Source organism: Papaver somniferum, chromosome 3 (genome assembly GCF_003573695.1).
Source record: "Papaver somniferum cultivar HN1 chromosome 3, ASM357369v1, whole genome shotgun sequence".
Classification (NCBI taxonomy): domain Eukaryota; kingdom Viridiplantae; phylum Streptophyta; class Magnoliopsida; order Ranunculales; family Papaveraceae; genus Papaver; species Papaver somniferum.
This window is the reverse complement of record NC_039360.1, coordinates 121805964-121827424: the sequence shown is the minus strand read 5'-3', so window position 1 is coordinate 121827424 and position 21461 is coordinate 121805964. Positions and strand designations below refer to the sequence as shown.

General features: G+C 36.0%; 3 protein-coding genes and 1 long non-coding RNA gene across 5 annotated transcripts; 2 read left to right on the top strand and 2 right to left on the bottom strand.

Moving 5' to 3' along the window:
• Positions 1-262: 262 nt before the first annotated feature.
• On the bottom strand, positions 263-732 carry LOC113361593. Its single transcript, XR_003365200.1, has 3 exons — positions 671-732; positions 465-555; positions 263-341 (listed from the first exon to the last, which is right to left on the bottom strand). It is a non-coding gene; the product is annotated as an uncharacterized LOC113361593 (long non-coding RNA).
• A 97-nt stretch (positions 733-829) lies between these two features.
• LOC113359911 (pentatricopeptide repeat-containing protein At5g66520-like) lies at positions 830-5226 on the top strand. The gene is made up of 2 exons (XM_026603476.1): positions 830-865; positions 4435-5226. The coding sequence occupies exons 1-2, from the start codon at positions 830-832 to the stop codon at positions 5224-5226; spliced, it is 828 nt and encodes a 275-aa protein (XP_026459261.1).
• A 1365-nt stretch (positions 5227-6591) lies between these two features.
• Positions 6592-12320, bottom strand: LOC113357205 (histone-lysine N-methyltransferase ASHH1-like). Its single transcript, XM_026600537.1, has 9 exons — positions 12091-12320; positions 11822-11978; positions 11326-11412; positions 10888-10972; positions 10712-10805; positions 10334-10532; positions 8662-8696; positions 7421-7928; positions 6592-7071 (listed from the first exon to the last, which is right to left on the bottom strand). Exons 1-9 carry the CDS (start codon positions 12165-12167, stop codon positions 6796-6798), a joined length of 1518 nt encoding a protein of 505 aa, XP_026456322.1. The 5' UTR covers positions 12168-12320; the 3' UTR covers positions 6592-6795.
• A 166-nt stretch (positions 12321-12486) lies between these two features.
• Positions 12487-15824, top strand: LOC113357206. Of its 2 annotated transcripts, none has more exons than XM_026600539.1 (3): positions 12487-12749; positions 13654-14082; positions 14892-15824. In XM_026600539.1, the coding sequence occupies exons 1-3, from the start codon at positions 12639-12641 to the stop codon at positions 15696-15698; spliced, it is 1347 nt and encodes a 448-aa protein (XP_026456324.1). In that variant the 5' UTR covers positions 12487-12638; the 3' UTR covers positions 15699-15824. The 2 variants fall into 2 exon arrangements, with proteins under 2 accessions (XP_026456324.1, XP_026456323.1); XM_026600538.1 differs by having other exon boundaries at positions 13630-14082.
• Positions 15825-21461: the final 5637 nt, after the last annotated feature.

Genomic DNA, 21461 nt, shown 5'->3' with positions numbered 1-21461 from the left:
TCATAATTATGAGTTTAGAGGCCAAATGAATCTGATTCCATTTCAGGCATTATTAGTTGAAATATATCAGTACCTAAACAAATTCTCCTTCACACTAACCATAGAAGACACGTGACGAAAAAAGAAACCCAGCACCTGAAAAACCAATTGAGTTGAGATGAGGTTAATGATTATTCTCGGATTTAAAATGAATGCAAAGGCCTGAACAACAAAATTTGTAGATATTATCCAAGAACAATTATATTGTGGACACACTTGAGCCGTAAGTGGGTTGCAGACAGCTAAAATTTATTCCCCTTGGTGTCAACATTGACCCAAATAAAGAGGAACGTCTCCATCACCTGAAAGCCATCGTTATTTTTACTAAATAACAATTGAAGAACACCTAAAAGGAAGAAATTAATGAATCATATGAAACTAAAGGAAGATCAAGCGTATTTCATTAAGGAGCATTATATACTTACAAAATTTGATTCCGTATTTGAAATTGATGAAACCCCAATTTCTTCTGCAGATTTTTCTTTGATGCTGGCTTAAGCGGAGATAGATAGCTTTCTGTGGAGAGAAAATAGCCCAATGTTACATTTACAAAAGTAGAGCAAAGAGACATACCTCAAAAGTGAGTATGCAAAATCTCACCTTCAATAAGAACTGAACACATACAAAATACCCGTAGATAAATAAAATGGATACGTTGCAAGGTGAGATTGAATCACTCCAAGAGTTCTTGCCTTCATTGAGTTTGAAAACTCATAATTATGAAACCCTAATTTGGAAACTCATAATTATGAAACCCTAATTTCATAAGAATCGGACATAGAAATCGAACATGGAAATAGAAGATAATCAGTACCTAATTGAGCGGGTGAGTGATTGATAAGCAAAGCAACTGAGTGAGTGATTGATCGAGAGTGATCGAGAACTGAGAAGAGAAGAGGAGGAAAAAAAGAAAAGGAAATGACTCGGTTCTCGACTGAATTGACTGATAATCGATTGAATTGACGAAATTACAATTATACCCCTAATTCTATCGGATATCGGATATTAACCAAACGGATATAGCCCAATCCGATATCGATAGGTTAAGGAAGAAATATCCGATAAATATTTTTATCCGATATCCGATATCCGATAAAACGGATAAAATCCTATAGGATTTCGAATAATCGGAAACGGATTCCGGATATCAGACATATATTGACAGGCCTACACATAGTTATCACCAGACAAAACGGGGTTGACAAGAGCAGTTGATGATGGGTTGTCTCTATGGTGAATGAAATAAGGATCAACGATTGAACTCATGGCATTGTTCATGTTTTCAGCTGTATTGTTAACAGTAGAACCCATGGTAGCCAAAAAAATATAAAAATAAATGAAAGATTAAAAAGAAGTAAAAACTAAATATGATATGACTCAACCTAGAAAACCTAGACGAAAGATACCATATAAATAAGAGGTGGTTTTGAAGTAGCTACTGAAATAAATGATGGTGATTTTGAATAATAGTCATTTAAAGTATGTCGAATATTCATTTAAAGTAGCTACTGAAATAAATGATGGTCGTTTTGAACCCCTTTGCAGAAAAATATCGACATATGTGATTGGTTAGCATACAATCCAAATTAGATTGGATTGATTTCTCGATTAACACCGTAAATGTGCCAAGCCTATTAATTACAGGTTGGCGTAGTCATACTGTGGTATACGAGAAATATGTTCGTTGTGAAAACGATTTGAGGGTTTTCTTTTTTCTCAGACCCTAGGATTGGTTCAGTAATTGTTCTTCTTATAAGACATATTTGGCATGGTAGTCCTTGAAGGACTCATATATGGTCGGAGAACATTTTCGAATTTGTGATCCTTGGAGGATTCAAATTACATTCACGCAGCCACTTGACTCGACTATGTCAGGTTTAACAATCCTTTATATGTTTTTATAAATTTGGTACAAAACCAAAAATCCGAATTAATTAGTTGATGATTTCAATGTTATAGGTCTCTTGAGGAGTCCTTAAAAACACAAAAATCCATGCTTTAGCAGCATAAATATTAATTTTTCTTAAATCTGCAGTAAAATATTATGCTTGCTTAAACTTGTCTAAACTATAGACTATAGTTATGATTTTGGTGCTTTTTAATAATACTCATATAGTTGAGTTAGCATCCATATTTAGGTCAAAAGTTGTACTCTTTTCCCTTCGTTTCAGGTTTTGTCCCATGTGGTTTTCCTGACAAGGTTTTAACGAGGCAACATCTCATTGACGTTTTTCTGATTTTCTCCAAAATGTTGATATTTATGCTCTTTTTCCTTCGTTCAAATTTTTTCCCATTGGGTTTTCTTGGCAAGGTTTTAGTGAGGCAAATTAATTCAACATGGTGGTCATCCAAGGGGGACTTGTATGGATTTTGGTTATTTGGTGGATTCCCACCATTAACTAGGTCATTTTGTTAGACCACATCAACATAACCATCTTTTATGAATTTGGATATCATTCTGATCCATAGTATGACTACAAAATTCATACACCTATGGTACTGTAACTGCGTATTGGCACTTTGTTGAAGAAATTACATCAACTACTTCTACAAATCATCTTCGAGAAGCTAGTAATCCAAGAAGCAAGTCCTCAATGTATTTAAAGAAGCGTGAAGACTCGAGAACACTACCATTAAAAGACTAACACAAAAGAAGACTTCATCAACTGGGAAATTTCTCACGAAAGCGTTGCTATCTCCAGCATTCAAGAAATTCGTTTATCGAAATTGGCTCGACTCGAAGATTTGCAAGCCAAGATTTAACTGAAGTACTTATCTGGAGGAATATCAAATTAGAAGGTATTTTACTGGACTATGACGTTGTACTCTTTTTCCTTCATCAAGGTTTTTCCCTTTGGGTTTTCCTTGTCAAGGTTTTACTGAGGCAACATTTGCGTGTCCAAATCTTTTCTAAGTTTTCTCAATTGTACTCTTTCTCTTCGATCAGGTTTTGTCCTTTTGGAATTTCCTGACAAGGTTTTAACGAGGCAATTAGCTTAGACACAATGTCATCAGGGGAAGTGTTATAAACGTGTAATTATGTTAAGAATATCTAGGACAAATCTCATTTATTACTGGGATGCCCTTGTGTCTAGCCCTATAAATAGAGGCTTTAATGTTAGTCTATTGCACACATGAATAAGATTTTTTTCTCCTTCTTCCTCTCTACTTTGTGTCTCTCATTTTTTGTCTTTTATATCACAATAGTAAAAGAATATTTGAACTCAAGATTTGTTTCTCCTGACTTGAAGAATTTTTAATAATTTTGATTATGTCCAGACCAAGGAAGTCCCTGTTTGTTTTAAAGAAGCCTAGCTCGAAACCGTCAAAGAATTTTTAATAATTTTGATTATGTCCGGACCAAGGAAGTCCCTGTTTGCTTTAAAGAAGCCTAGCTCGAAACCGTCAGGGCCAGGGCCCCGCGGATTCATGGTAGATAATGTTTGCCACATTTCTTCATTGGAAAAAATTTGAGTAAGAGGGAGATTTTCCGCATCAGAGATGTACTATGATAGTTGAAAAGTAGATATCATAATTTTGCAATTGTGTTCTTATCTGAGAAAAGCGATTGATTAGGAGGGAGTTCATTTGATCTCGATCAAAAATCCACATACCTAGATGGAGTTCAATTGAACTTTCACCTATTATTGGAGATGCTCTTACACTGTCGAAAGTCTTTTCCATGTCTATATATTTTATAGAGATTTCCAGATCTTTTACAGGGGGTTAGTCGTCGGAGAGTTCGAGAGATTTTAATGTATTTAGATTTTCTCATGTTAGTCGTGGGGGAGTTTGAGGGAGTCTCTTCAAATCCCCGTTAGTCGTGGGGGAGTTTAGAGGAGTCTCCTAAACTCCCTAGAAAACACTTGTTAGTCGCTGGGGAGTTTAAAAAAAGCTCTTGAACTCCCTGTTAGTCATAGAACCCTACAATACTAGGGAGTTGGTTGCTTTGGGGAGTTCGAAGGAGTTTTTAGTGTATTTTGGTCTCACAACAAATCTCTCAAAAGAGTAGAGATTTGGGAAGGAGTTTGGTGCGTAGGAAACCATAGGAGAAAGAAGAGGATATGTCACATTATAGATCACTGGATTCCAAAGCCAAGAAATTTACCTTCGAAAACTCATTATTTCTAACCCGTCTACTCGCCATTACGCACACTTAATTTTCGATCAAAATCATTTACAACACTATGATACGAGCTTATTCTTCAAGTTGTAATCCAAAAGATTCATTCATTATGTATAACCAAATGCACAGAAACGGACGACCCTCACTTGATAAATACACGTTCCCTTTTCCTACTCAAAGCTTGTTCGGTTCTTGGTGTCATTAGTAAAGGCGAAGAAACCCATTGTCAAGCTGTTAAGCATGGGTTTGATATTGATATCTTTGTTCAGAGTTCATTAATCCATTTTCACAGGTCGAATGATAAATTTAGTTTTGCTCGTACACTGTTTGATGAAATTCTCGAAAGAGATGTTGCTACTTGGACTACATTGCTTTCTTGTTATGCTAATCACGGGTCAACGGGAACTGCATGTGAGTTGTCCAAGGAAATGCCTGAGAAGGGTGTTGTTTCATTTAGTGCGATGATTACTGGTTATGTTAGAAAAGGACGGTTTAACGAAGCATTGGAATTATTTCGTGAGTTACAGATTCAGGGGTTGGAGCCTAATGATTCTACTGTTATGGGTGTCATTTCTGCCTCTGCTGATTTGGGAAGTTTAGATACTAGTAAATGGATTCATTCTTATATTAGGAATAAGAATGGAAATCGATTTGACAGTCGGATAAATACTGCACTGATTGGTATGTATTTTAAGTGTGGGAGCGTCGAAGATGGGGTATTTTTCTTTAAAGGGGTTAAGGAGAAGCTTGTGGGAGAACGGACAACAATGATTTCTGGCATAACAATGCATGGTTTTGGAGAGAGATCTGTTGAATTGTTCGAAAACATGGTGGAATCGCGTTTTAAGCCTAATGCAATCACATTTGTCGGCCTCTTATCTGGTTGCACTCATGCAGGATTGGTCAAGGAAGGGTTAATGTATTTCAAGAGAATGAAATCCGAGTTCGGGATTGAACCCACAGTTGAACACTTCGGTTGTGTGGTCGATTTTCTAGGCCGGGCAGGATTGATTGCACAAGAGGTTGATTTCGTGAACAATATGCCACTGAAAGCTATATGAGGTGCACTTTTAAACGCATGTAGAGTTCATAAGAATGTCTAAGCGGGAGAGTTAGCAGCGAAGAGATGGGATGGTGTTGTTATGGTGAATAGAGAAATGAAGGAAACCGGTTCAAGGAAAAGTCCAGGTTGTATTTTGATTGATGTTAATGGTGTGTTTCTTATGAATTTGTCGTTGGGGATAAATCATACCCATCTGCATTACAAATTATCTTACAAATTGATGAGTCAATAAAGGAAGCGGAAGAATACTACATTTTTTCGTGGGATTGGTTTCCTCGTACATTTCACATTCCCAAAGATGAAAATCATGAAGCGAAAATTGTATTTGGACTCTAAATTGTACCACTTACTAGAATCACTATAGGGGTTCGACTTTCGAGTGTTGGGCTGAAAATTGTTTCAGACACCATATTTTGGATCTCATCACTAATTTTGGCAGGCAGATTCTAGTATCATCATGATCCTGATGTGAAGACAAATGACGGGTTGAGTTTATTTTGTTGGCAATTGATAATGCAACAACTTCAGTAACTGCTACATTGATGGATTGTGAAGCTTTCCCCAACGAGATTGATTGTGAGTTACCAGCCCTTTCCATCTTGACACATCCAAAATTCCAGACGCCATTTGACTTCGCAGTCCAGACAGAACAAAATAATTGAAAAATGGAATCATTCCAGAACAGTTTGCATCAAGAATTCAAGCAAGCAGTATGTAACTCTAATTTTCCAGAACAGTTACCACTTTGATAATTGATTGTTCCTCCTATAGACTGACACTGGTGACGAGTGAGTAAATCGATGGACCATGATGGCATCGGCCAGCAAGCTCAGTGTAACAGGAGTGTAAGTGAAAGCTCTCTTTGATCAATGCACTGTAAGAGAACCCCTTCTCTCTCTCTGTTAGACTGATAATCTCAAGTTCTCAACAACATCATCACTATTTCTTCAACCACTCTCCTCTAAATACTCTCTCAAACTCCCCCAAACTCCCTCTAATAAACTCTCTCAAACTCCCTACACTCCCCCAAACTCCCTGAACTCAAAAACACCAAAATCTCTCAAACTCCCTACACTCTCTCAAACTCTCTCAAAATTCCTGAGATTTAAAATACACTCAACTCCCCCGAAATCACTCGAGGACTAACCCCCTGTTAGACTTTCTGGATTTTAATTTGGAACCAATGCATTTGGACACAATAACAACTGCATCTAGGATTTGCTTATCCTGCACAAAAGCACCTTGGGCTAGAAACAATTTTCTTCAATCTTTCTGCTAATACCTTCAAGATACTCTTATGCACTCCACCCACCAGACCAATTGAATCTTGGCGTGGATGAGTACTCTATCTTCGAGATAAGGGTGATAAAACAAATATATTCGACAGCAAGTCTGAAAATCTAAATATACACCGACATCACAAGGAATGAAATGTGTTAGCAATTCGCAGACATTTTCAGTTTTCAGTCAAAGTTAGATGGAAACAAGGCATAGATAATGAAACAAGATGAAATATAACCGCAATGCTAGTCTCACAATTAAATTACAAGGACCACTAAGCTACAAACTAATAATTTGTCAGATATTTCATCCCATTTTCATCGCCTACTCTTTCAGCATGATTTGTTTTTTCCCCAGCTCTTTCTTGAGCAGAAGTGACATTCTTGATGATGGAGGCGTAAAGATCGAATTCTGCTTTCAGTTTTGCGCAGCTTGCTTCAATCCACTTCTCTGCGAGGCTGGTAGAGACGCTCTCTTGGCTGTCCTTCTCATGCTCTTCAATAGCTGGCCGTATCTCGTTATACAACATGTCCAGTTTGTATGTCGCCTCTTTCTTCTTCTCCTACATAGCCACATAAAACAAGTGAATAAATAATAATACTGGCACTAAAGCCCAACTTGTAAGGAAAGAGAAAATGTGATTCATTTAAGAGCAGCTGCTACATTTGAGCTCATTCTTAACATCGTAATGCAGATCAGGGTAGTTTGCATCCTTTTCTATTTATTCGCCACTTGGAGCACAAAATAAATGGTTAACCTGAATTTAGTTATTTCCATAAGAACAACAAAAGACAGAGATCTAAATACAATTATCATACCAAAAAATCAAGTGGTGTTGCAGTTCAACCAGGTGAACACAATCCAGCACAATGTCAGATCCCCAAATACCAGAGAATGACATTGATTCTTACCTCACAGTCATTGATCTCGTCTCTTGCTTCCTTTGATGCTAAAAGTTGAGCGACAAATGCTGCATCAACTTGTTTCTGGGCTACATGTTTTGACTTGCCGTTAGCATAATTTGCTGATTTTTTGTTGGACATAGGGCTCCACTGTATGTAATAATTCCGACATGCACTATTACTTCGTATACGAGACACCATTGTCTTTTTTTGTGCAAAAGCCTGATGAGCTCTAGTGGCATTTGTATCAGACTGATATACTTTCATTTCCCCACTTACTTCAATCTTCCCCTCATTCATTACCACACCCTCCATTGGAATTGAATCAAGTGGCTCTATAACAAGCGCTGAGGACTGTGAACTAAGCACATGTTCAGCTATGGCATTCGTTTTCAAAGAATGGTCATGTTTTATTATCATGGTACTAGATTCAATTTTTGAGGAGTCTCCACTTGCCTTAAGGATCTTAGGGCCATCCTCCTCTGAATCATACAAAGGGATATTCTCCACCGAGTATCTGGTAAAGTTAAAAACAGGTCAACATATTGAGACAGTTTAAACAAAAATTTGTATATGAAGAGCAAAGTTATTGCTCATTACTTACAACCAGTAGAATTGAGAAAGAATTTGTGGATAAGAACCCCATCCAGTAAGTAATTAGGATAAAGATGCATAAGATTAGGAACTTTTATGATGAGAAAAGGCGTCAGGGGATCTTATTATGATACAACTGCATTAGACAAGATATGATTCCTTGTTCTCTTTAGTCTATGAATTGCTAGCCAAAGCAAAAATTGAAAAATAAAGCAACATCAAAGACAAATCATTTTCCAAGGATTTCCGACAAGAAACTCAAGCTAAAAGGCACAGCTGATAACTTGTATCAGTCATATGTTGTGCCATGACCGACTGTGTCAGAGTTACGAGATGGAAACATCATACTATCACTACCTAAGGTCCTAAGCAACGGAGCACATCACAAGAGTGGAATGGTAATTCAAACCGCTCACTGTATGAAATCTGATGCTGACTAGGCTAACAGGATACACAACTAGGCAATATTAATGAGCAGTATTAAGTTTATGGTATCGTATGGACAACAAGATCAGTGGTTTCATGTGTTCTCAACGCTATACAGATACAAAAGTTTAACTATGCACATGTTACCGATTGGCAACGGTTGGAAAATTAAAGTTGCAAATGCAATCAGTAGCACGCATTAACATGACCAGCTACACGATTCAACTTACCTGTCATCATCATCTTCCCACAGATATGTGTCCTCCTGCAGAAAGGGTCCAAACAAATTTAGTATAGAAATGTGACAGCTACATCATCAGGTAAACGGTGTGAATTAAATACTTAGAGCTGAAGCCTGCTTTACACCTAACTAGTTGATTGCTTAGATGTGATTACTGAAACTAGTTTGGGAAAGATAACAGTAAACATATTTGTCTTTAACGAAGTTTGAACAAACAACTAAGAGCCACTGCCTAATCTCAAATTCTGAAATTGAAGACCACAAAACATGACATAAGAATTCATTTTGTTCGTTAGACTTTTAGGTAGGCCGGAGGAGCCTCAAGCATCGCACCAATTCCCCATATGCTCATTTTTCATTTTAAAAGAAAAAAAAAGATATAGGCTCGTACTATATATGTGCTTCTTACAAGATTTATGATGGCCATGGCTGGTCTACTTTCGTACTAATGTTTCACCACAAATCCTAAATATAATAATAATAATAATACAATCTTAAGTTATTAAATGTCATTTTGTTTTGGTTCCCGTTTAATGAATGATTATGCTCTTTGACTCTTTCAGACTGGTATTTCATGCTTTGGAAAACTTGACACCACCTGGTGTAACAACCATGAAAACTAGTTGATACCGATAGTTGGTGTGAAAATATGGAAAACTTTCCCATAATACCTATTAATCAAGACTTCACTAGTTTCAGCTTTTGGGCAAGTGATTTACCATAGTGATGCTGATTTAAATGATGAAACTACTAGAGATCCGCAATGCAATTTAAACTGTTCACGAAAGCGCAGAAAGAGAAATGGAGAAGCCAACAAAATTGCCAAGATTAAAGAAAGCCAAGCTGAATTTCCAAGAGATTTAGAAAAATACAGACACATTAAAAGTGTACTCCAATAACAAACTCTAAATTCTTTCATGCTACAACTAGGAATTAACCAATTAATACAAACAGATGGGACTGCAGTTGGTGCCGGTTTAACGGTTAGCCTGGTTTAGTAGATTGCTCAAATTACTATCCAGTATAAAGGATACAAGAAGCAATTATGATTTTAAAGTTTTTGCCATGAATACCCTGATGTGCAACAATGTAATAACAAAAGCTACAAAACTTGGAAGCGCTCTATCTCTCAAAATAAAGAACTGGTATTTGTAAATTTTAGACCATCGGAGAACTTTTTAAAAGACAAATGCAACGAGTGTAAACATGACTATCAAATTATTTACATTTACCAGAGTAAGATTTAACAACACTGATTACGAAAAAGGAAAAGATCTATTATTTTGGGGAGGGAGTAGTTTTTATAACTCTAAACAAATGGTAAATTGGCAAAAGTTTAGCTAATCTTCCTGGAACCTATTTGCAGTCTTCTTTTTGTTACTTTTGGAAGACTACACGCACTACTGAGAGGGTTATTTCTATGTAAAGTGGGTAGGGTTAAGCAGCTTGCGGTCGACAATTGTCACTCGGATCTAAATATCCATACAGACATTTAAAATATTCAAACCAATTCGCCCATCTCACATTAGAGACATAGAATGTTTCTAAATATAAAATTCCACACGTAGTCGTATATATTTTCAGTAGTACATCTATGATTTATCCAACAGTTCTCATGCATAAAAAGTTTTGTGAACGCCTACTGACAGGTAAGAAATTACCTGAAACCCACGAGATTTTGCCCCAAGAAATCCCGAACAACTAGCTGCACTACAGAGACAGCGAACCTTAGCGCCTCCAAACCATTCAAAGTTATAATCATATGCCAGCTCGGCTCCAACAGGAGTATCTTGTTTGGAGAATATCCCAACTCTTACTTCCCCTAACACTGTCCATTTCCTAGTTTCACAATTCGGCTGGCTGCATTCTTCAAAAAAGTCAGAATAAGATGTTGAATAAGCATAAGATCAACTAAGAACATTTCTCACAAAGATTTGGAGTTTTCGAGAGGAAAAAAAGAAGCAAAAAACAGAACTGGGCAATCAAATGGCATGTCTTGAAGGTTGCATTTTTCCAAATACCAGGCATAGGCTGCTTACCATGAATGGTTGATAAACCTAGCGAGGCTTCCCTTTCTAGTGGCATCAATTGATTCATAGGCATTCAAAGTTATTATAAATGCATCTTTGAGGCCTGAAAATTCCATTCAAGATAATAAAAGTCAGGTCCAAAGAAAAATGACCCTACTGATTAATAACTCAGGCATGCAGATTACCTTGCAGTTCATATGTATGAGACCTTCGTCTTGCTTCTTTTCGAGAGATTACCTCTCCACAGTATTCTATGATAAACTGTCCTTCCTGGTTATTGAAAATAGTTTATGACAAATGGTAAAACTGCCATGTTTTTCAAACAAGTAATCCACGACAATTAATGACAAGAGACTCCCAACTATGCTAACATATGGAAAACAAGCAGAACGCCCATGCTGTCTGCTAGCTAAAACAAGAGAAATGCTTAGAAATAACCAAGTCATGGTGATTCATGAAAAGAGAATTCCAACTGTACACACACAGAACGCCCAAGTTGTCTGCTAGTTTAAACAAGCGAAAGGCATACAAATAACCAAGTGACAAAAAAGAAGAAAAAATCAAATGCAATTGTAACAAACCCATAAAGCAGTTGCATCACTTAAAGTTGGATCAGATTTTACCTTAATATTCTCGTCAGCCAAAAGACCCCACCCACGGCCTTCAGTTTTGACCAGCTTCAATTTAGCATATTCACATTTCTGAAATTTCTGCAAGCACTCAACCACAAGGGAAAATTCAAAATGAAAACAACAACAACAACAGCAACAACAGCTAAGTGGATATTATAAAAGATGAAACCAAATAGCAAACAGTAACCCCTTACATTAAGGAAAAAAATACCACGGTTTTCAATGGAACACACTAATGATAAGAAATTACATTCAACCTTAGAAGGCAGAACCTTCAGGGAGGCGGCCTTGAAAAATCATAATTTTTATGTGGTGCATCTTTTGTAGTTTTCACCAAGAAAAATCATAATACAAATTCTCTCCAAAACTTTCAAAGGGGTTTAAGTGAACCTAGATTGCCTTGTAAAATATATTTATATATATGTTTCTTGCAACCTCACTTGCAAATGTAAGCAAAACTACAAATAATCTGATGCTGTCTGCTTACCTGATTCTTGCAATAAGTACCACAAGGGCAATACTCAGGTGTACATTCAGTACTAGTTAGTACATTCAAGCACCTCTCCCCGCATGCAGTATCAGGATCATCAGCATTATATTTGCAAAGGCATGTTGCAATATCTTCCTCTTTCTGCTTCTTGTGCCTAGCAAATGAAAGACACGCATACACAGAAAAGAAACCTTGATTATTCGTTTAGTGTCATATGATAAATCTATGATCTACCAATGGAAAGGGAAAAAGATAAAAATCCTTACTTCCGATACAAGAAATCGTTTTGCTCAATATGTATGTACTGAGGAGGTAGTAATCCTTCTGCTTGTTCCTCCTGCATTATAAAGCCCTAAATTGTCTACAAAAAAATAAGTTAAGAAAAGAAAATTCCAGTAATTTACAGCCCCCGCCCACACTAAAATCAAAATTCTAGGGTTTTGAAAAATGGGTATTGAGATGAGATGTTTATCTGTTGTTTGTAGTAGCAAATTTGAACGATAAGTTTCCTCTGCCGTAATGCCCTCTTAAACTGAAGTTCTCAAATACCCCTGTAAGAAAATATTAAATATTTCTTACACCCCTTAAAAATCTAAACTTTTTCTACAGAGACATTAAATAGAGCCCCAAAGGCCCCAACCAAAATCTCTCCGCCTAGAAGGAAACGTCTCAGTTAACTAGCTCTTCTCTCTGAGTCTCTCTCCGGCGACGATTTTGCTTGAACTCCATTTGATTTTATTCAGTTAAGTTGTTGTTCGGAACAATATAAGAGAAGGGTTTATTGATCTCATACAAAAAGTTTTCTTTTTTTGCAATGGAGCCTGTAACTTTAGTGGTTGATAAACTAAAGGGTTTTGCAAAATCAAGTGAAGATTTCTTGACGGGCATCCTCCATTGGAATGACAAGCCTAAAAGTCGCAATCCGGTAACGTCTTATGCTCTCTCTTTCTACTTCTCCTAACCAAGGTCATGATTTGCAGTTTTTTGGAAATAAGAAATGATTGATATAACAAGATTAGGATAAAGCACTAGTTGTTGTTAAGTTGTCAGTAGATGTGAAAGTGGAGGAAATGTTTTGTTAGATGTCTCTAATTGTGCAATTATAGAATGTATGCTCCCAATTTCTGAAATCCATGCCTTTTTACTCTTGCTCTTACTCTCTTTTTACTAAAAAAAAATCATCAATCTGTGTATTGTTATCAATAAGTTCATATCTTGCCGGTACATTTAAAGTGATGAGACAGCTGACCATTTCTTGCTCCATCGCTATTTTGTCTCGCTGGTTTTGGAGAGCCATGGTGGTTCCCTCTTGTCTTTTTGGTGCTTTCCTCCTCCAATCACTACCCTTTCTTTTCCTTTGGCCTTCTCTTTGCACTGCGTCTACCCTTAATAGAAGTTTCGAACCTTACTCCAGCTGCAATAATCTGGTGCTCATGTATTCCAAAACAAAGAAAATATTCTAGCTATGCTCACCAAGAATTTGAAGACCTTGACCCATTTCTGGGCATCAAACTTTTCTGTGCCGTTCCATTACAGCCTAACAAAATGTGCAATACTCATGGGATAGTCTTTGTCTACCTCCTTGAAAATTCGTTTTACATAGTGAGGCTTGCTCTTTTCTTTTTCTGTGCATGCTTTTTGGTTTCTGTTATTACTCCATGTTAAAACAGTACTTGTACATCAACATTTTGCTTCAGCAATACAATTAATTTTCTTCTTGCCTTCAAACAAATTATGGTAACACAAGTTGCTTTGGAGATTTATGTATTAGTTTTTTTTTTTTGAATTTTTTTCGTTGTTTTCAGATTGAAATCTTGAAACGTTTGCAGAGAGAAGCATTTTCGGACCTTATGAAACTGAGAGATAGACAGGATAAAGTTGAACGGGTGCTTTCTTTTTATAAAGCTACGAAGGGCCAAGAAGTCAACACTCGTGTAAGAGGAGAGGTAGATGTAGTGGGGTCGTTACTATTTTTGGAAAATGCAGATCAACAAACCTGTGATTCACTTGATAAAGCAGGAATGCAGACAGGAGTTGGTTCTAGGTTCACTTTTGAAACAATCGTCAGGGAAAAGGATGCACTTATGGTAGAGTTCACGGCAACTCAGAATGGCTATAGTGGTGATGTTGTTGGGAGCCCACTTTCACTTTCAAAAGTCATGTATTCAGCGAATGTTAGTGATTGGTTATCGGCAGTTATAATTCCAGTGGGAGCGCAGTGCGAAGATATTGCATCTGCTTCAAATGTATTGCAGCAGGTGTGGCCTTGTTCATTACTCAAGTTTAAAAACACCTACTTAAGGTTTGTTCTACTCTTAGTTTTGACTCTTGAGGGATGAGGAATGAGGATTATGATGGGCTCATGTTGCTCGGTTGTTTGTAGTTCAAATCAATGATCCCAGTCAAAGATCTTTTGGGTCCAAAATGAACTTGTCTGAATAATTCTGGTGATTTGATTTTTGACCAATAGAATCCTTGACTTTAGTGGTCCACATAGAGACAATCTAATGGATGATTTTTGGTGAGTGTGTTCTCCGTGATACAAGTTTAATGACTTCAATCTCATATGGAAATCATCTATATCTATATCTTATCATGTGCATGTGTACGTATTTGTGGAGGACACATGATCAGCAGACTTAATTCTTCAGAAGTTTACATCTAGTGAGGATATTTACACAATGAGTAGTTCATCCTCACCGAAGGTTGGCCCTAAGATCGTTTTCATGTAGGACCTAGAAATTTATTAGCTTTGTTAAATAAGCTTGGATAAGGACCAGAACTCATTTACTTTTGCATATTTGAAAAGTTGAGCAGATGAATTGCATGTTGTGTTTCTGTGATAGAAGGTCTCTTCTGTTGGGCTTCTCGAGGTTAAGTTGGATAGAACTGGAACGATGATGAATTTGCCACCATGTTCATGTCAAAGATTTTGTTTAGAAGTTTAGTTCACCCAAATGGTGATATGACATTTCTCTATCTCTCTCTAAAATTGGAGACATTTCCCTTCCATGCTCCTTAATATGTTCTTGTTTAATTATTAACTGATATATCTCTTCATTGGCAGGAACGGAGCCTGACAGACTATTCTTTCTTCGGGTCACCAAATATGAGTCATAATGTAGGCGCTGGGGCTGGTGCTGGTGCTATTGTGAAGAGTTCAAACATAACTGCCACACTGGCTGGGATCATTTCTAGTGGGATGCAGCAGGAGCAGCTAAATTCTGTGGGTATTAAGCGTTGCTTCAGTACTTTGGGGCAGGTTTTGTGTCAAATATCGAAGGGAACAAAGCTCACTCTAATTGGTGTTCACAATAAACTTATCAGACCAAGTCAACAACAAGATATTCAGCTTAATAGATTTACGGTTCCATTTGGTAGTTTGAGAAAAATGAACGTGGGCCCCACTTATGCCTCAACTTCATCTCCTTTGGCTGACAACTTGACAAGGAACGCTAATGCAGAAGAAGAGCTAGAGGGGAATAATTCAGGTGGTGGATCAATTGCAGTCATGGTAGACTCGGAACTTGATGAGAACACAAGAATTGGAAGTTGGTTTGAGATGCAGAACGCAACTCCAGCGCATATGAGATGGGGTTTTACAATGTTTCATAACCTTGAAGCAGAAGAAGGTGAATCATCAGTAGGATGGGGACTGGGTGTCGGCGGAAGTGGAAACATTGGATCCAAAAAAAGTCAAGGAGGAGACTTGTCCTCTGCATGGGATCATCATTTTCAGGTGGAAGCTTTCTTGAAGATGAATATGGCTATTGGGGGTAATAAGAAATTCAGCTTGCAGCCTGGTCTTGTTTATGTGATGGATGGAACCACTCGTCTTCCTGCCTTGATGCTACGGTCGAATTGGTCGCTGTGAATATGAATATTGATAGACTCCGCAGATCCATTATACTGCTAGTAGTACTGTTCTTATTAAAACTGCTTTGTAAAGTCGGAAAAATAATACTAGTAATAGATGGAAGAGTGCTTTTAGACTCCCTTACCAATGCTAGCAAGTTTCTCTATAGAAATTCAGATTCTGGACCACTATAAGCTTTATCTGAAACATGAAAGGAAGTATGAAGGAGAGCAACCACTAGAAAGACTAACTGGAATTGTCACCACTTTTGTTGACTATCCCAGAATGTGATCATTAAACCCAAAACTACAAGTACTCTATCTGGACATCTTCCGACGGTGAGTTTGGTACAAGTACGTGTGACCTACTATATACGAGCATGTGGGAAATTTTTAACTGCAAAATTCTTGGCAAATGGCCGTTATGCTTTAAATTGCTTTCCAATTCCTTGATCATAACGCATATGGATGATATGTCTTTGGATCATTTTTTTTTTTTTGAAAATCACTTATATTGAAAAGAAGGAAAGGTTACACAGAGTTTTCCAAAATGTTGGTTTCCCTTATCTCATCTAACTGAATTGAGATATTGATGTCTACCGATATATTGTTAACCCTATTTTGTAAATTATAAATGACCATTGAATTTGAAAAACATAAATCCGATAGCAAAGCAGAGTTCAAGAAGTGAGGCATCATCAACCATTGTTGTTTATGTATTCCCCGTTTGCGCCCCTTCCTATTCTTAAACAGAAAGCCCAAAAAAATTTCACAAGTCTTTTGAATTCTCACTGCTTATGATGAGACAATGCCTTTGATTTCTCCAAAAGATGTTACTTTGCGTTTCCTGAGCATAATAGATTAACCTCTGACAATCACCTTCCACCCATAAGTTTTTTAAGTCCATGCTTTTCGCCCAAGTTGTTGTCTCCAGCACACTCAGAGCCCCTGCTTCTTCTGCTGTGGATGCATTGAAAGTCCCAGTGGTAGCTTGGATGGCACCACATATATCACATCGAAGAATCATACCATATCCAGCAGAAGTGCAAGAATCAATCCAAGATGCATCAAAGTTAACTTTAAGTTGGTTTGCTTGGGGTTTTGACCATCCAATATTGTATGTGTCAATTTGGTTTTGTAATACAGATGTAGACCAAAATGCCAGGTGCCTCTGAACAGCTAGAGAGATTTGGATACTTGTAGTCGATTTGGATTGGAATATTCTTAGACATCTTTCCTTCCAAATCAACCAGCATTTGCCATAATTTTTATTTCAGAATTTTCATATACTCCTCCTATCCAATTAGAGTACATTTGTGCAAAAGAGAAATCTAAATCACTACTGGAGTTTATAACTTTATACCTACCACAGGAGGCAGTAAAGAAACAGATTTAGCATGGGGAGATTCAAAAAACAGATGCTTCAAAGACTCACATTCATGCTCGCAGAAAATGAATTTCATGTCTATATTTTTCATGTGTTCACCTAGTTTTTTTCTAACAGGCATGGCAATATGAATACACTTCCGCAAGAAGATTTTAATTCTCTGAGATATGTTTAACTTCCAAAAGGATTTCCAGAAAGTTGTGATGGATTTTTAAGTTTTTGGTAAAATTAAGTTCAACTTGAGTACATCATAATTGGATTAAAATAGCAGGCTCAAAGTATTCATGACTTGGCCCTAATACTATGCTCAAGGTATCTTAGGGAATGATATACTAGTTGTATCTACAACTTAAGTACATAGAATTATGAAATATAGTTCATCAATGAACTTTGTGTTCGCGACTTTGTACCTTGAACTTTCGGTTGAAAAACCTTAGAATTATGTTTGAAAGTAATTTCATAATCACGATTTAAGAAGGTAGACCTGTGAAACATGTTTCGCAATCACAATTGGATTCAGGACTGATCTCAGGACCGATAAGGAGATGACTGATTTCAGGAACGATCCTGTAACACCCATATTTTTCGCATGACGCGTGCTCAAAGATGATTCATCATTGAATAAGATGATGTTTCATCTCAAGTTTACATTGTGCTTTCAAGGCATGTTGGCCTAAAACCGAAACTGCACCATCATGGTACATCACAAAAGTGGCATACCGGCCAAGAGTGAAATTGCGCCACTATGGTGCGATTCTCAAGTTGAGCATTGTCCAAAAAAGGGAAATGCACCACTCCACTATGGTGCATCATCTGAAACTCGTTGCCGCGAAAGCATGTGGACTTGGTACATGTCCATCCTCTACATTTTTCTACCTGTATAAATGTCAATAAGACATATATAAGAAAGGGGCGTTGTTGAAGGTACATTAAGCTAAAAAGCATCCTTAAGCCACGAATCGTGGCCGGTGAAGCATATATAATGCTAAAGTATCAATATATTGTGTTGCTTACTTGAAATATCTTCATGATGCGCAGGCATCACTGTTGCCGCGTTGCTAAACCAAGCAGAATGCACCACTATGATGTATTTTGATGGAAAAGTATGTGATGTACTATCATGGTGCATGATTTTCAAAGGACCCTTTGACATATACGGACTATGCTTTGCTTGGCTTTTACCTTGCAACACGAGTTGACTTTAGTTGGCAGTCCCTTCGAGCTACAAAGTAGGGTACATAGGTAGCCGCAATGAGTTGTAGCATTTGTGGTCCAACACTTAATCGCCTATATCAATTACAAGGTGCAGGGACGGAGCCAAGACTTATATATAGTGGGGTCCAATAAAATTTGTTCTGACATTCGCAAAAAAATATAATATATTTTGGTCAATATGGAAGGTCGCATGATATAGAAGCTTACCACCTTTGTGATAACACCATAGATCCCATTTTGAATATATCGATTCCGGAAAAGGTATTGTGCGTATTAAAGCAAATTAGAGCCAGCAATAGTAACATGGTATGGAAAAAAATCATGAAAATTTCATGTTTTGTCCCCGACGGTGGTAGTTGTGGCACCTAAATTTCCACACCACTATCTCTCAGTCCATCATCATTTATTTTTTTATAAAGAGTTTGTTGGATAGAAAAGATAAAGAAGATTTAAGTGATCAGTTTGCACTTTGAACCCAGTACTAATACAAATTTAAATTTTATCACTATTGTTGCACCAATGATAGACACATATTTGTGTCTTAATTAATCCTGATAATATGTATTGTTGGTGCTCATTTTTGTACTAATTAGGGTTATTATTTTGTTTTTCTAGGTAAATGAATAAAATGGGATCTGGCGAGAAAAACAACTAAAATTGAGCTTACATGCAGAGAATATGAGTTATTGGATACCGTGAAGAAAATGGACCCAAACTTGAATGTCAACATCATTTTCTCGTAATATTTCTTACTAAAAATGAAAGTGGAAGAATGTTAAATGCGAACTTCATTCACAAAGATGCTCGAATGGGACACATGCACATGCGTCAGAGAATTATGGTAGAAGATTAATCAACAACCTAAAAACTCAATACCATCCCTCACTCCATAATAAAAGTAGCACTGGCGGAGCTTACCCTCTCTCTTATTGGTTGGTGAGCGTAACCTCGCGCTCTCGTTGGCTAATTGAGAAACCATTCGTATTCGTCGGATGAAATTACGTTAGATATGGTGCGTTGATCTGACAATGTGCGGTGTAGATTGGGTGGATTGTTGGGACACACGCGACGGACGACCCTCATTATTTAGAAAAATTGTTATATTAATTTCGTACATTTATTGTGAAAATCCAGAAAATAAAGAAAACTACTATATTAATTACTGACATTTATGATTAAAATAAAAAAAATCAATTCAACATATTTATGGAATAAAATAAAATAATTTATATTTTTTTAATCTTTCATAATTTCATGTATTTATTATAGAAAATCCAGAAAAAAATAATGTATTATTTCTTACATTTATGAATAAAATAAAAAAAATCAATTCAACGTATTTATGGATAAATTAAAGAGATTTATATTTTTAAAATCTTTTGTAAGGAAAAAAAAGAAAAAAAATATATAGAAATGACAAAAAAATTATTATATTTCTTTATTAATTTTTTATAATTTTACATAGTTACTATAAAAAATCCAGAATAAAATAAAAAATACTATATTAATTTCGTACATTTATGACTAAAATAAAAAAATCAACTCAACGTATTTATGGAATAAAATAATTAGTTTTAAATTCGTAGAATCTTTTGTAAGGGAAAAAAATTATGGAAATGGTAAAGAAACTACTATATTAATTTTGGCATTTATGATTAAAATAAAAAAAATTAATTCAACATATTTATAGAATAAAATAATAAGATTTGTATTTGTTGAATCTTTTATAAGGAAAAAAAATCTATAAATGACTATATTAATTTTTAATATTAATGATAAACATCTAATAAAAATTACTAACAACATTCTAAAAATTACTATATTAGTTGATATTTTAAATTAATATTTATGTTTAGAGTATCTAAAAAACCCTAATTATTTACCTGAACACAATCTTACAGGTTCCATCAATACAGTTAATTTACTAATATAAACAAAGCCAATGGTTAATATGGTAAAGTTTGTAACCATTGTTCAAGTCACAATAATTAAAACCATCATTTTAATACTATGATATTTTGTAACTGTGCAAGTCTCATTGATGGATAGTAAAGTTGAATATTTTAATATTGTGAAGATGTTTACATTAATTTTAATTTTTTGTTTGTCATGCAGTTGTCATTTTTGTTGTCAGTATGGAAGAGCGTATTTGATCAATGATTTTTTTTTCTTCCTAATACATCTCAACATGTTGCTTTTTATTGGATGTTAAGAGTTCTTATTAGCTTTTTTTTTTGTGGTGAGAAAATATTAATCGTTTATGTGATCCGTAAGGGTTCTCTTTTTTGCAGTCTCATTTATGAATAAACATGTTAGAGAAACCGATGATGAATCCAAAATCTAACATGTATTTTATTATTTCGGTTTGGCCCTAATATTTAACCGTTAGTCTCTTGGAGATGTCTTTTATATCAAACTTCTAATCTTCGTCGTTTTATCTTTTTTGCCGATAGAATCATGACTCCTAATCTGCTTATCGTTTTTTCTTTTTTATGTAGAGTCCTGGCTCCAAATCATTTTATTTATTTATTTTTGCATGTAGAATCATGGTACATTGGTACTGTCTATATGAAATTCATTTGATGCAGCTTGATTTCGGAGTTGTTTTTTTTTTAGCTTTTTAGCTTTACAACACGGAAGATCTTCTAATTTGGAAATATAATTACAACTTAATGCTTGCCTTTTGGTATTATTTCTTTTTGGAGGAAATACAATCTCCATTGCTAAGCGCTATTGAGCTTCATTTCCCACTGATATTTTGCTTGGTTTTTCTTATATGCATGTTTTTAATTCTTATTCTCTTAAGCTATCTGCTTAATTTCCTTAGTAGGATGATGTTTCCGAAGATAATATATTGTGTGCATGAAAGTTGATTTTATGTGGTTAAGGATGTTGATGTATTATAACATTACAGGTGCAAATAGCTTTTGTGTGTTCGTGGATCCTGATGTTTAACAAGTGCATGATTTCCGAACAAAGTAAGTCTAAAAAACAATTTCCCTTCCGTTTCATCCACTTCCTCACTCTCATCATGAAATTTACCACTTTCAAGCTTGATTTGATAATTGTTTCAGTACTTATTTTCACTAAGTGTCAGTTTAGGAATGTATAGTCATCCAAGATGTTAATGTCATGGAATTTTGGTTGACGTGTAGGAAGATTGTTTGGGAGTTTATGTTT

Bases quoted from the DNA above. Each gene is read 5' to 3' on its own strand.
- LOC113359911 (XM_026603476.1), top strand. From the start codon at position 830: ATGGAAATAGAAGATAATCAGTACCTAATTGAGCGG. The intron at 866-4,434 runs GTGAGTGATTGA...ATCTTTGTTCAG, and splicing joins ATCAGTACCTAATTGAGCGG to AGTTCATTAATCCATTTTCA.
- LOC113357205 (XM_026600537.1), bottom strand. From the start codon at position 12,167: ATGCAGGAGGAACAAGCAGAAGGATTACTACCTCCTCAGTACATACAT. The intron at 10,806-10,887 runs GTAATCTGCATG...TGGAATTTTCAG, and splicing joins TCATACATATGAACTGCAAG to GCCTCAAAGATGCATTTATA. The intron at 10,533-10,711 runs GTAAGCAGCCTA...TGAAGAATGCAG, and splicing joins AGGTTTATCAACCATTCATG to CCAGCCGAATTGTGAAACTA.
- LOC113357206 (XM_026600538.1), top strand. From the start codon at position 12,639: ATGGAGCCTGTAACTTTAGTGGTTGATAAACTAAAGGGTTTTGCAAAA. The intron at 12,750-13,629 runs GTAACGTCTTAT...CGTTGTTTTCAG, and splicing joins AGCCTAAAAGTCGCAATCCG to ATTGAAATCTTGAAACGTTT. The intron at 14,083-14,891 runs GTGTGGCCTTGT...CTTCATTGGCAG, and splicing joins CTTCAAATGTATTGCAGCAG to GAACGGAGCCTGACAGACTA.